Raw genomic sequence first — 15,411 nt, forward strand, 5'->3', positions numbered from 1 at the left:
CCGTTCGTCTAAAGCCCTTCCTCACTGTTTGTTCTATACATGTCTCCCGACTTCCTACTGTCCTGTAAAAATATATAATAATAAATAAAACAAAGGGAAGGAGATCGGAGCTCCTAGTCTATAAGAAAAATACCTCTCTGCCAAACCACATACAGTACAAATCTCTTGACACCCACAAGGAGATTACTCTAGGGGTGACCGTATCAATCAATAAAAAAACACATACAGTATAAATACATAAATACATTATAAATAAATAAATAAATACATGCATACGCAAACAAATTAAATTCAAATACACAAATAAATGATATCCCGGTACTTCATAAATATATATATACAAAATAAAAATAAGTATAAATAAGTATCTCAGAGACTGTCAACAGACAAATCAAATCAAACAGCGGCCATTGTTTATCTCACATCAGAGTTAGTGGAAGTGCAGGCGGGGACTTGCCACTATCTGGCAGCTATCAGTGTTGCTTTATCTCAAGGAAACTCTGAGACAGCCATCAGAGGTGGCGTCGAGTGACAGGACAAGCTAAGAACAAAACCCTCATGGGGAGAAAGAGATAAAGAAAAGCAGGCACTCAGTCCTTGACCAGTTGCTATTGTACCAATTGATGGGGAACAGATAGAGCAAGGCTTGAACCAGCTCCCTGCAGTTACAGGATGAGGTCCAGACGTTGGCAGATAGAGGGACACTACACAATTGGTTTTGATGCCATCCCCAATCTCAGATAAATAAAGTGCTCCGCTTGCTTCATCTTTTCCAATGTCCCGTTTGACCTTGATTGACAGATTAGATAGAAAGACTGAAGCAGACTCGAACAGAAATGAAATATGTTTCAGCCAGGCTACATCACTACACAGTTGCCTCAGAAGTCCAATAGGCTTCTGGCACGGACGACCCACCTCCGGTCCTCCATCCATGTCTGCACAGGTTTTGCTGCTGCTGTAGAGTGTAGCCCAGCCCCTTTGTCCTGGCCTGAAGGGGTGCCGTTCAGCCCCTCTGTCCTGGCCTGGAAGTCAGGTGTTCGACGTTGCGCAGGCTGCGTTTTAGATTCTGTGTGAAGTCACGGAGCTGCAGCAGGGTAAAGTGAGTGGCAACCTGAACCTCGTACTCCCCTGGGAGGCGTGAGGCCAGCCCTGAGGCCTCGTACATGGCTACACTGCTCATCTGGCCCGGCTCCTGCATCTGAACAACACAAAAGCACACACATACAGTGTGATGTTATGAGTGTAGGACCTCTTTGATATGTGCGTATCTGTGTGTGATCTTGTGCCAGTGTGCATGCCTGTGCAGATGTGTCTACTTCTATTACTCAGTGAGTTTGTGTGTCTGTGTGTCTGTGTGTGTGTGTGTGTGTGTGTGTGTGTGTGTGTGTGTGTGTGTGTGTGTGTGTGTGTGTGTGTGTGTGTGTGTGTGTGTGTGTGTGTGTGAGTCTCACCTTGTTGACCTGGGCCAGCAGATCTCTGATGTCAGCCAGGAGTCCTGTCACCTCGTCAGTGGTCACACGCTCCTTCAGCACACCCAGCACATCCTGATACAGCTGCAGTCCCGCAGACATACTGCTCAGACACACCTCCTGTAGGGGGAAGCACACAGCAGGTCAGACAACTAACCTGGACCATGTCCAGTAGGCTAGGACACAACGCAATAAGGAATCGTGTCAGAACTATTCATGTCAGCTTTATTATTCTATCTGCAACATTCAGGAGAACCATAGCATTGTTGCACCTTCACAAACACATGCAAACACACACGCACACACTCACCAGGGTGAAGTCGATTTGGTTTAGGGGTCTGCAGACAGTCCAGAGTTCTGGTGCTGCAGGGATGCCCAGGGAGGTCACCATGGTCTGGTACTGCATGTTCCTAGACTGGCTGGACGGGTCAAGGGTCAGGCCCTAGGAGAACAGGAGTGGTGTGGTTATAGAGCTGGAGCCAATATGTAATGCATGATATACAGTACCAGTCAAAAGTTTGGACACACCTACTTATTCAAGGGGTTTTCTTTATTTTTACTATTTTTTACATTGTAGAATAATAGTGAAGACATCAAAACTATGAAATAACACATATGGAATCATGTAGTAACCAAAAAAGTGTTAAACAAATCAAAATCTATTTTATATTTGAGATTCTTCAAATAGCCACCCTTTGCCTTGATGACACCTTTGCACACTCTTGGCATTCTCTCAACCAGCTTCATGAGGTAGTCACCTGGAATGCATTTCAATTAACAGGTGTGCTTTCTTAAAAGTTAATTTGTGGAATTTGTTTCCTTCTTAACACGTTTGAGTCAATCAGTTGTGTTGTGACAAGGTAGGGGGGTATACAGAAGAATGTCCATATTATGGCAACAACAGCTCAAATAAGCAAAGAGAAACGACAGTCCATCATTACTTTAAGACATGAAAGTCAGTCAATACGGAACATTTCAAGAACTTTGATAGTTTCTTCAAGTGCAGTCGCAAAAACCATCAAGCGCTATGATGAAACTGGCTCTCATGAGGACCGCCACAGGAATGGAAGACTCAGAGAAGATTTCATAGTTTTGATGTCTTCACTAATATTCTACAATGTACAAAATATAGTAAAAATAAAGAAAAACCCTTGAATGAGTAGGTGTGTCCAAACTTTTGCCTGGTAGTTTGTATATATATATATATATATATATATATATATATATATATATATATATCCTGCTGTTGCTGACTATCAGGCAGTGAGCAGGTTGGTACTGAGTGAGTGAATGGTGGGGAGGGCCAGAGTGGTGTGTGCATTGAGGGCACTGGTTGAGAGAGTGCTGCAGCAGAAGCAGCTGAGTCAACAAGCCAGAGCAGCACTCGCGCACATCGTGACAACTTTTGACCAGTTGTAGGTAGGCTATTTAGATCTGTAATTATGGAGACACCCTTTTTCCATAAAACATATTAACGCGCTAGAACTGATATAACGGCGACAAAGCATTGGAAAAGGACTTTAGGTGCACTAGAGCGCTTTAGATAAATTCGCTCCGAGGTGGTTTAAAGTCAACTGCATTCTAATGTTGACTTTTCTTATGGATAACGGTATCAAGCGAAGGGTTTTACTCATGCTCAGGTCTAGGGTCTGGAGTGCTGCGTGAGTGAGTGAGTGGAAATTTGAAATGGAAGTTATGGAACTCCCTCGCGTGCTTCTGTTATGGGAAAAAGTCCACAATGAAAATGACATTAAATGTGGGAAATGATACGCTGCATTTGCATCTGTTGGCCATCAAGTATGCTATTAATTTATTTGCTATTGTAGGCTACTGTAGCCTAGCATTTGATACAGTACAATAAATATGTTGAAATGACGATATCACTGGAGTCATGCAAATCAATTTGTGCCATTTGTGTAGCCTATCTGGAGCTGGCAAACAGATTTAATAAATAGCCTATAACTCAGTGTTTTGTTGTAGCCTTGTGTTATTATGCAATTGTTAATGGCCATGTTAGTTAATTAAATTGGAAGTTATTAATTGTGATCAGGTCACAGCTCTATCGCGAATGTATCATTCTCCACATTTAATGTCAGTTTCATTGTGGACTTTTCCCTGAAATGAGATGTTGTCCTTTCAGGGGCTATAGGCTACCTGCATCTAGCTCCGCAGACCATGGCAAAGTTGAATTGCAATTATAAACCCAGATTTTAGTCAGTAGCCTATTGAAATAACAAGTCAATCTCGCAAATAGACCATTTATAACGGTTTGTAGTCTTAACATCTGGCACATAATGAAGGCACAATTGCCAGAAAATAGCTTAACATTCGTTTTTTTGAAGTTCTTCCAAGTGTTTCTTGCACAGAGATTGAGATCCTCTGTCCAACTTTCATCACTCCAACTCAAACCTGCCAGATGTATCTATAGTTATGCACACACTCAAACAGGATTTATTTACCATTATAAACTCTGTGGTTTGAGCCCTGAATGCTGATTGGTTGAAAGCCATGGTATATCAGACTGTGTACCATGGGAATGCACAACAATTATTTTTACTATTCTAATTACATTGTTAACCAGTTTATAATAGCAATAAGGCTCCTCAGGGGTTTGTGGTATATGGCCAATATACCACACCTCCTAGGGCCTTATTGTTTAATCATAGCTGTCAAAACAATTTAAATCGAGATCCATTGATGGAAAATGATCTGGAGAATTTAATAAGTGCGATTTATCTTTTCTCTTGCAACATTCTTCAACTTCCAATAATTATTTTTTTGATGGAAAACCGAATTTTGCTTCTTAGCCTACTTTGTTAAAAATGAAGTTGATATTCCTTCTTAATTCGCTCAATAACGTTATGGGAAAAGGGTTTCGTGGATAAATGTGGCAACTCTGTTGCACTTTTTTGTTAAAGGGCTAGTTTTCAGGCCTTGTGGGCGTGTTTTCAGAGGTCATTGTGCTAAAAAAAAAATATCTAGACCTGGCAACACTGCTGCCTGCCGATTTGAAGTGCTTCCTACTGAGTATCAAGGTCGTGTCGCCAGCGGTAGCTAACGTGGCATTCGTTTCTCTCACACAATTTTATTTGAAGTAGGATAGCAGCCTACACAAGAAATAACTAATATTGATAACCATCTAGATGTCACCTTGATACATATCCTACATACAGTCTGCTACTCAATAGGGAGGGCATGAATGGCAACACCGGGACACAGTGCCCTTCGTTCCTACTTGACAAGCACTAGGCCTACTGTCCTGCAACAGCATGGGAAGTAGCTACCTAGTAGCCGGCCTGCAACAGCATGGGAAGTAGCTACCTAGTAGCCAATATCAGGGTGACAGGCAGAGTAAGCACATGCATACAACGCATGAAGTAACATTACAACCATCATAAAAATAAAATAAAAAAATAGTCAAATTTGTAAATTAAAATGTACAATTATTTTAAATACAACTCAGACTCATCCTCTGGCTTAAAAACAGAAGAAACTCCAGTACCGTAGCTCAATAGTAGTTGCGTCATAAGAAACGGAAGGGGGAAAAACACAGCTCAATCAAAACCGTCTAACCTATAGCAGAGCGCTTTCGACACACCCATTCCTTTCGACACCCACTAGCCCATACTCCGATCGTCATATTGGGATGCAGCTACCCATTCTCGCCTAAAAGGGAATTTCCTCTTTGTCTAATGGTCTAAGAACATTGGTTGCTCCCGTGGGACACTCGAGTTCATATCCCGCGGGTTACAAGTGTTACACATTTACCTGCAGCTATAGGTGATAGGTATTGTTCTTTGTTAGAAAGCCTGCTTTGCATTACTCAGTTTAAATGTGCCCTGCCGCCTGCTAGGACCTGTTTTATGCACAAATGGTTTAACATAATCCAACGGTCATTTCAACCCAAATCGAGCATTAAAGACCATACAAAGCTGCGTATTTAGACTTACCGTGATGTTGACACTAGACCCGTGAACCACAGGGATGTTGCCTAGTATTTTTTCGACCAAACTCATTGCGACCACTGACTTCTCTGGAATAGGTGCGGACCGGGCCAGAAAAGCTAAACAGCAGAGCAGACCTACAACTTTGAGAAAGAAAAAACTGTTGCAGAACGACTGTACGATGCTAAAGATCCTTAACAAGTTCAACTGTGAGGCACAGTCAGTGCTGCTCAGAACCGTATTCAAGAAAGGCGCACGTGCCATAGTTTATTGGAGGTACGCAGTAGCCACGCACAATAAAAATGTTTCGGAGCCTTCCACTCAAAATATGTCGAAACTGTTCTCATTTTCTTCAGACAATATTTTTCAAAACAGAATATTGTTTCCAAGTTTAAAAAAAAGTTTAATCAAGCAGAGTAAATACACTAATTAAAAATATCATATAAAATATCACTTACTTTTGAGAGTGTTCATTCCTCTGTATGGTTAGTCTATTTTGCTAAAGATTCTTTCTTATCTCCCATTTGAAGGAGACGTGAAGTATTTATATGAATGAAATTACGTTTCATGGGAATTTCCACTGAGGGGTTATTTACACCTGCAATAGTGAGTGACTAAGAGATGATTAGGCTACCTCCTAAACAAGAGCAAATACGTACATTTCACAATATAAATTAATTGGATTAAAGCTGCGCTCATGATAAAAAAAAAAGGCAAATAGCCTATTAGGCTATCAATACAGAAACTACATTTAAGCCTAATTGTTCTATTCTGCTGGTTTACATTTATTATAATGCTATTGTTATATTACTAGGCCCAATATTATTTTATTTCCTATTGCTTATTATGAAGCACTTTCAGCTGCATATTATGAGACAAATACATGAAACAAAGCTATTAATTAATTATCTAATTGCCATCCATTCTGCACTTTCCATCCACTCTGTCCTGACTTGCGATCCCTCCACTGTCACCCCTGCCCTACTGGACTCCCTAATGTTTAACTGTATGTTCAATACTTTTTTTATATGTGAAGTGTGTTGAGACTTATGCAATACACTTTAAATAGGCCTAGCTGGTGACTTGACTTGATTATTATGCCTATAGGCTATAATTGATAGTATCATTATTTTACTCTTTATTTTAAATGTGTATATGGGAAATTCATTGTAGCCTATCATTCAGAAACATTTCACATTCGTTTTTGAATAAATTCAGTAGCCTGAAGTGGACGGTCGCGCTGCGGACAATAGGCGATGCTTGAAAATAGCTATCTGCGATATATAAAAAATTCGCACATGTAGCTATGTTGACATCATGGCGAGCTATGACTGAAAACAACCTCAATACATTTTAGTGACGTTCATGTACGCTACATTACTCAGGAAAAATAAATGTACTTAATTTCACAACTCCAGTTGTAGCTGTTTGACGTTTCACTGAGAGTAGGCCTATACAAAGGAAATAAGGTTGGTTTATCTAATGCAATTAAAGATTAATATCCCCATTTGTGAAATCTTTATTTCCGCACTAAGTAGCCTAGTACACACCAAGAACAGTAGTCCTCCCACTGGGCACAGACGTCAATGTAACGTCTATTCCATGTTGGTTCAACATAATTTCATTGAAATGACAACGACGTTGATTCAACCAGTATGTGCCCAGTGCCCTACTTCAGGCTATGGGCATTGCGGAATGACATCAAGTCCACACACATCTCGATTGCAAGGTGTGCTCTTGACCACAAATCATTTTCTTAGGGAATAACTGGCCTCATTCAGAGCTTCTTAATGTATCATTTATCATGCCGTTTATTAATAGCCTATATCACTTCCACTATTGACATGACAGTGCTGTAGGCTAGTTTTATGATATCAATGATTTTCTAATGTAGCTTAGGCCTTTCCCAGTTGTTGTTGTGCCTACCAGTAATGCTAAGCTCTTGAATATCGAATGTATCATTATGACTGATCCCTGACAGTATGATCTATCCATTTTGCCGAGCACCTTGACAATGTAATATTCAATTTGCACCTTAGTAATTGAGTTATCAAGCATGACGCTCTTATATCTTATATTTCTCTTGAAATCTTATTGTCCACTTTGAACCTATCAATTTTCTGAAGTATTATCAAAGACATGAGTATTATCAAAAGAAAGACTTATAAGTATTATCAAAAGCTATATCTTAATTTAACAAATTAAATCAATAAAACATTTGACAAATAATCATAACCAGTCAGTAGGCCTATTTTAATCTATGCAAGGACCATTGCTACTGTTCAAATTAAACGGACTTTCCACAACCATCATTACCTTAAAATAGGCATTGAACTGTATGTCTGGGGTTGCATCCCAATAATCTCTCCCTTCTTATGAAGTGTGACTCCTTCACAAGTCTCCACATATTGAAAAGCATTGGATTGGTGTCGGCATGGGCACTTGTTCACTTTGCTTCATGAATGTGACAGGAAATCACTGCTATATTATATGACTGGAAAATGACTGCATTATATGACTAGTTTATATTATACCAGTCATTTCCTTTCAAATACATGAAGCGAAGTCAACAAGTGCACACTTCGTGAGAAAATAGATATAATTGGGCTGCACCTAATGTGATGAGAGGCGGGAGGAAGAGAGGGGGCTAAGTTAAGAAATCAGATGAAGGAACAGGAGCTTTGAACAATGGGGTAGAACAAACTTAAACTAGCTGAGCTCAATGACACACAGTTCTGAAGAGGGCAAACACATTCATTGATTTCCTAAAGGTATTTTGAAATGTGAGTTTCCAGATAACTGCATTTTAGAAAGCAGCTGTCAAGATGTTTCATTGCATTGCACAAGAAGAGCCAACATCATTCCTGACGGAAAAGCTACAAATACAAGGTGCTCTGTGCCAAATGGCTCTTAGCTTGCCAGACATTCAATGTACAAATGAATGTTCACCAAGTGAGGAATGAAATTGACAAATATGTTTTATTTCTGTGCCGGCCTCAGTCAGTACAGATACACCAAATGCTTCTCCCAGCAAGGACTTAAAAAGTAGAGAGATTTCAATTGGGGACAAGTTTACAGTGACACATATGACCAAGTCTAAAAACAGGGACAATGAGGACCAGTGGTAGGATTGAATTTAGGTGTTCTGACTGTAGGTTAGAATTGTAACATACATATATAATGTTATAATGGCCTTGTGCCTGCAGAGAAACAAACCAACAACTATTACAAGAGGGAGGGAGGAGGGAGGGAAAGGTAAAAAAACAACAAGGAATCTTTGCACTCTCTCCTCTCAGAGGATCATGGGAAACGACAGCACTCTCCCCTCTCAGAGGATCTTGGGAAACTGTTGTCTTCATCTTCGGCCATCTCCTTGGCGAACTCCAGGTCCTGCTATCCTTGCCAGTGATATATGTGACTACGACAGGCTGATCATACGCACACCTACAGGGAGATACACAGTGAGAGATTGTGTTAAAGGTATACTTCAGGATTTTGGCAATGTATGCTAGCATGCTAGCAGATACCCATAGACTTCCAGTCAACACTAGTTAGCATTGGCCCACGAAACTAGCTCTAACTTCCTTCATACTGGACACAGACACATAAAAATGGTATCCACAAGTTTATCTATCCCTTTAAATATCAACAAGTCATGCAGGTATTAAAAATGAAGAGCTATGGCCAAAAACTGTTAAAAAGAAGAGGAAGCCATTTGAAAATGTGAAGTGAAAGACTTGACCACTGACCTGTCTTTGAGTGCATGCATCTTTCAACTTTCAAAGATGGAGAGGGACAGTTCATGGCTTGATCAGTGGAAGGTAGTCAGGGAGATCGTTGATGAAGATTAAGTCTGGTGACGATCTTGTAGAGGGTTACTCTGGAAACCAGCCTGAGTAGTGTAGGCACTGGACTTCTACTTCACAATGTATGGCACCCACTTGGGTAATGCCTCAGCAGCTCTGGGTGCCAGAAAGCTTACCACACACAGTTCCGAGTAGTAGCCACTACTACAATAAATCAACAAATCTACAATAATCGAGAATTTCAACAAGCATTTTGCCAAGGCTGGCCATGCTTTCCACCTGGCTACCACTACCCCGGCCACCAGCTCTGCACCGTCCGCTGCAACTTGCCCATGCCCCCCCGCTTCTCCTTCACACAAATTCAGACAGTTGATGTTCTGAAAGAGCTGCAAAATCTGGACCCCTACAAATCATCTGGGCTAGACAATCTGGACCCTTTCTTTCTAAAATTAGCCGGCGAAATTGTCGCAACCCCTATTACTAGCCTGTTCAACCTCTCTTTCGTAACGTCTGAGATCCCCAGAGATTGGAAAGCTTCCGCGGTCATCCCCCTCTTCAAAGGGGATGACACTCTAGATCCAAACTGTTACAGACCTATATCCATCCTGCCCTGCCTTTCGAACGTTTTTGAAAGCCAAGTTAACAAACAGATCACCAACCATTTCGAATCACACCGTACCTTCTCCGCTATGCAATCCGGTTTCTGACCTGGTCATGGGTGCACCTTAGCCACGCTCAAGGTTCTAAACGATATTATAACCGCGAACGATAATAGACAGTACTGTGCAGCCGTCTTCATCGACCTGAGTTCAATGTGTTAAATCAGAGGGCCTGTTGTCTGAACCTATGGCAGTCTCTATGGGGGTGCCACAGGGTTCAATTCTTGGGCCGACTCTGTGTATATCAATGATGTCGCTCTTGCTGCCGGTGATTCTCAGATCCACCTCTATGCAGACGACACCATTTTGTATACATCTGGCCCTTCATTGGACACTGTGTTAACAAACCTCCAAACAAGCTTCAATGCCATACAACACTCCTTCCGTAGCCTCCAACTGCTCTTAAACACTAGTAAAACTAAATGCATGCTCTTCAATCGAACGCTGCTGGCACCCGCCCACCCGACTAGAATCACTACTCTCGACGGGTCTGACCTAGAGTATGTGGACAACTACAAATACCTAGGTGTCTGGTTAGACTGTAAACTCTCCTTCCAGACTCACATTAAGCATCTCCAATCCAAAGTTACTTCTAAAATCGGCTTCCTATTTCGCAAACAAAGCCTCCTTTACTCATGCTGCTAAACATGCCCTCATAAAACGGACTATCCTACCGATCCTTGACTTCGGCGATGTCATTTACAAAATAGCCTCCAACACTCTACTCAGCAAATTGGATGTAGTCTATCACAGTGCCATCCGTTTTGTCACCAAAGCCCCATATACTACCCACCACTGTGACCTGTACACTCTTGTTGGCTGGTCCTCACTACATATTCATCGCCAAACCCACTGGCTCCAGGCCATCTATAAATCACTGCTAGGCAAATCCCCGCCTTATCTTAGCTCATTGGTCACCATAGCAACACCCACCCGTAGTATGTGCTCCAGCAGGTATATCTCACTGGTCATCCCCAAAGCCAACACCTCCTTTGGCCGCCATTCTTTCCAGTTCTCTGCTGCCAATGACTGGAACAAACTGCAAAAATCTCTGAAGCTGGAGACTCTTATCTCCCTCACTACCTTTAAGCATCAGTTGTCAGAGCACCTTACCGATCACTGCACCTGTACAGCCCATCTGTAATTAGCCCACCCAACTACCTCATCCCCATATTGTTATTTACATTGTTATTTATTTTGCTCATTTGCACCCCAGTATCTATATTTGCACATCATCTCTTGCACATCTATCATTCCAATGTTAACACTAATTGTAATTATTTTGCACTATGGCCTATTTATTGCCTTACCTCCATAACTTGCTACATTTGCACACACTGTATATATATATTCTGTTGTATTTTTGACTTTATGTTTTGTTTTACCCCATATGTAACTCTGTGTTGTTGTTTTTATCGCACTGCTTTGCTTTAACTTGGCCAGGTCGCAGTTGTAAATGAGAACTTGTTCTCAACTGGCTTACCTGGTTAAATAAAGTAAAGAAAATAAAGTAAAGGTTAAATAAATAAAATATTTAAAAAAATATTCTGGCTGCAGTACAGACGATGATGACAGAATGGCGGCAGAGGATATGGCTGCCGTTTACGGGCTCCTAACCAATTGTGCTATTGTGTGTGTTTTTTCACGGTATTTAATTTATTTTGTACATAATGTTTCTGCCACTGTCTTATGACAGAAAAGAGCTTCTGGATATCAGGACAGCGATTACACACCTCGTACTGGATGAAGATTTTCTTCAGACACCCAACAAGGCCCAAATCCCCGTCATTCGCATGAGAAAGAGACACAGATATTGGGGACATAGGTCGGGTGCCTTGTAAGGATCCGACGGCGAGTGCGTAATGTGCCACTACCATCAGTCCTATTAGCCAACGTACAATCATTGGATAACAAAATAGACAAACTAAGATCACGGATATCCTACCAACGGGACATTAAAAACTGTAATATATTATGTTTCACCAAGTCGTGGCTGAATGACGACATGGATAACATACAGCTGGCGGGATATACGCTGCATCAGCAAGATAGAACAGCTTCTCTGGTAAGACAAGGGGTGACGGTCTGTGTATATTTGTAAACAACAGCTGGTTTTGCTCGCTTGAGGTAGAGTATCTCACGATAAGCTGTAGACCACACTATTTACCAAGAGAGTTTTCATCTATATTTTTCGTAGCTGTCTATTTACACCACAAACTGATGCTGGCACTAACACCACACTCAATGAGCTGTATAAGGCCATAAGCAAACAGGAAAACGCTCATCCAGAGGCGGCACTCCTAGTGGCTGGGGACTTTAATGCAGGGAAACTTAAATCCGTTTTACCTCATTTCTACCAGCATGTTAAATGTGCAACCAGAGGGAAAATAACTCTAGACCACCTTTACTCCACACACAGAGACACGTACAAAGCTCTCCCTCGCCCTCTATTTGGCAAATCTGATTCCTGCTTACAAGCAAAAACTAAAGCAGGAAGCACCAGTGACTCGGTCAATAAAGAAGTGGTCAGATGACGCAGTTGCTAAGCTACAGGACTGTTTTAATAGCACAGATTGGAATATGTTCCGGGATTCTTCCGATGGCATTGAGGAGTACACCACATTAGTCACTGGCTTCATCAATAAGTGCATCGATGACGTCGTCCCCACAGTGACTGTACGTACATACCCCAACCAGATCCATGGATTACAGGCAACATCCACACTGAGCTAAAGGGTAGAGCTGCCGCTTTCAAGGAGCGGGACTCTAACCTGGACTCTTAAAGGAAATCCCACTATGCCCTCTGACGAACCATCAAATAGGCAACGCGTCAATATAGGACTAAGATTGAATCGTACTACACCGGCTCCGACGCTCGTTGAATGTGGCAGGGCTTGCAAACTATTACAGACTACAAAGGGAAGCACAGCCGTGAGCTGCACAGTGACATGAGCCTACCAGACGAGCTAAATTACTTATATTCTCGCTTCGAGGCAAGCAACACTGAAGCATGCATGAGAACATCAGCTGTTCCGGATGACTGTGTGATCAAGCTCTCCGTAGCCGATGTGAGTAAGACCTTTAAACAGGTCAACATTCACAAGGCCGCAGGGCCCGACGGATTACCAGGACATGTTCTCTGAGCATGCGCTGACCAACTGGCAAGTGTCTTCACTGACATTTTCAACCTGTCCCTGACCGAGTCTGTAATACCAACATGTTTCAAGCAGACCACCATAGTCCCTGTGCCCAAGAACACTAAGGTAACCTGCCTAAAACGTCTGTAGCCATGAAGTGCTTTGAAAGGCTGGTCATGGCTCACATCAACACCATTATCCCAGAAACCTTAGACCCACTCCAATTTGCATACCGCCCCAACAGATCCACAAATGATGCAATCTCTATTGCACTCCACACTGCCCTTTCCCACCTGGACAAAAGGAACACCTAAGTGAGAATGCTATTCATTGACTACAGCTCAGCGTTCAACACCATAGTGCCCTCAAAGCTCATCACTAAGCTAAGGACCCTGGGGCTAAACACCTCCCTCTGCAACTGAATCCTGGACTTCCTGACGGGCCGCCCCCAGGTGGTAAGGGTAGATAACAACACATCTGCCACGCTGATCCTCAACACGGGGCTCCCTTAGGGGTGCGTGCTCAGTCCCCTACTGTACTCCCTGTTCACCCATGACTGCATGGCCAGGCACGACTCCAACACCATCATTAAGTTTGCAGAGCAGGTTGAGAACTTCTAGTTACTTGGTGTCCACATCACCAACAAACTATCATGGTCCAAACACACCAAGACAGTCATGAAGAGGGCACGACAAAGCCTATTCCACCTCAGGAGACTGAAAAGATTTGGCATGGGTCCTCAGATCCTCAAAAAGTTATACAGCTGCAACATCGAGAGCATCCTGACTGGTTGCAGCACTGCCTGGTATGGCAACTGCTCGGCCTCTGACCGCAAGGCACTACAGAGGGTAGTGCGTACGGCCCAGCTTCCTGCCATCCAGGACTTCTATACCAGGCGGTGTCAGAGGAAAGCCCTAAAAATTGTCAAAGACTCCAGCCACCCTAGTCATAGACTGTTCTCTCTGCTACCGCACGGCAAGCGGTACCGGAGTGCCAAGTCTAGGTCCAAAAGGATTATTAACCGCTTCTACCCCCAAGCCATAACACTCCTGAACAGCTAATCAAATGGCTACCCGAACTATTTGCATTGTACCCCCCCCCCTACCCCCTCTTTTACGCTGCTGCTACTCTCTGTTTCTTATCTATGTACAGTCACTTTATCTCTACCTACATGTACATATTACCTCAATTACCTCGACTAACCTGTGCACCCCCTGTATATAGCCTTGCTACTGTTATTTTATTGCTGCTCTTTATTTTAAATGTTTTACTTATCTAGTTTTTACTTAACATGTATTTTTCTTAAAACTGTATTGTTGGTTAAGGCGCATGTGACAAATACAATTGGATTTGATGTCACTTTCGTATGGTAATAATAATAATATGCCATTTAGCAGACGCTTTTATCCAAAGTGACTTACAGTCATGTGTGCATACATTTTTACGTATGGGTGGTCCCGGGGATCGAACCCACTACCCTGGCATTACAAGCGCCATGCTCTACCAATTGAGCTACAGAGGACCAATGAGTAAACCATCAAAATAAAAGCCCACATTTGAAAACATTGCATTGTGGATAACTCATTCAAATGAATTTTAATCAATGGACATTTTTATTTTGCCAACCAAAAAAGCAAAAAGTAATTTATGAAAATGTTTAAGACTAATAATGAAAAAATACTATGTTGACACTGGCATGTTGAGAATATTGGGCTGTAGAGAGAAAACTTTTCTACCTGTCTCAGCTAAAGTGGAATGGAAAATACTCCAAATATGTTTAGTTTTGGAGGGGGACTGTGTCGCACAGCCTGCTGCTGGCTTTTCACTCCGCCCCCTCCATAGCCCCAAACGCAATACACTGTAATACATTTACATTTTAGTAATTTAGCAGACACTCTTATCCAGAGCGACTTACAGTTAGTAAGTGCATCAATTTTTCATACTGGCCCCCCGTGGGAAACGAACCCACAACCCTGGCGTTGCAAGCGCCATGCTCTACCAACTGAGCTACACGGGGGGCCATAGACTAGAATATGGGATACATATTGGCTTGTAGCGAGAAAATTAAATAATTCCAAACAATAAATGGAATGAGACTAAAATTGAGCTTTTTGGCCATCAAGGAAAACACTATGTCTGGCACAAAGCCAACACCTCTCATCACCCCGAGAACACCATGTTTTTCATCGGCAGGGACTGGGAAACTGGTCAGAATTGAAGGAATGATGGATGGAGCTAAATACAGGGAAATTCTTGAGGGAAACCTGTTTCAGTCTTCCAGAGATTTGAGACTGGGACGGAGGTTCACCTTCCAGCATGACAATGACCCTAAGCATACTGCTAAAGTGGTTTAAGGGGAAACATTTAAATGTCTTGGAATGGCCTAGTCAAAGCCC

The 15,411-nt window shown here is 42.2% G+C and overlaps 1 protein-coding gene across 1 annotated transcript; it reads right to left on the reverse strand.

Annotated features, from left to right (window-relative positions):
- Nucleotides 1-374: 374 nt before the first annotated feature.
- On the reverse strand, nt 375-5,887 carry LOC121570557. The gene is made up of 5 exons (XM_041882032.1): nt 5,872-5,887; nt 5,420-5,556; nt 1,780-1,911; nt 1,452-1,589; nt 375-1,198 (listed from the first exon to the last, which is right to left on the reverse strand). The coding sequence occupies exons 1-5, from the start codon at nt 5,885-5,887 to the stop codon at nt 1,004-1,006; spliced, it is 618 nt and encodes a 205-aa protein (XP_041737966.1). The 3' UTR covers nt 375-1,003.
- Between the last annotated feature and the right edge of the window lie 9,524 nt (nt 5,888-15,411).

Source organism: Coregonus clupeaformis, unplaced genomic scaffold (genome assembly GCF_020615455.1).
Source record: "Coregonus clupeaformis isolate EN_2021a unplaced genomic scaffold, ASM2061545v1 scaf0027, whole genome shotgun sequence".
Classification (NCBI taxonomy): Eukaryota; Metazoa; Chordata; class Actinopteri; order Salmoniformes; family Salmonidae; genus Coregonus; species Coregonus clupeaformis.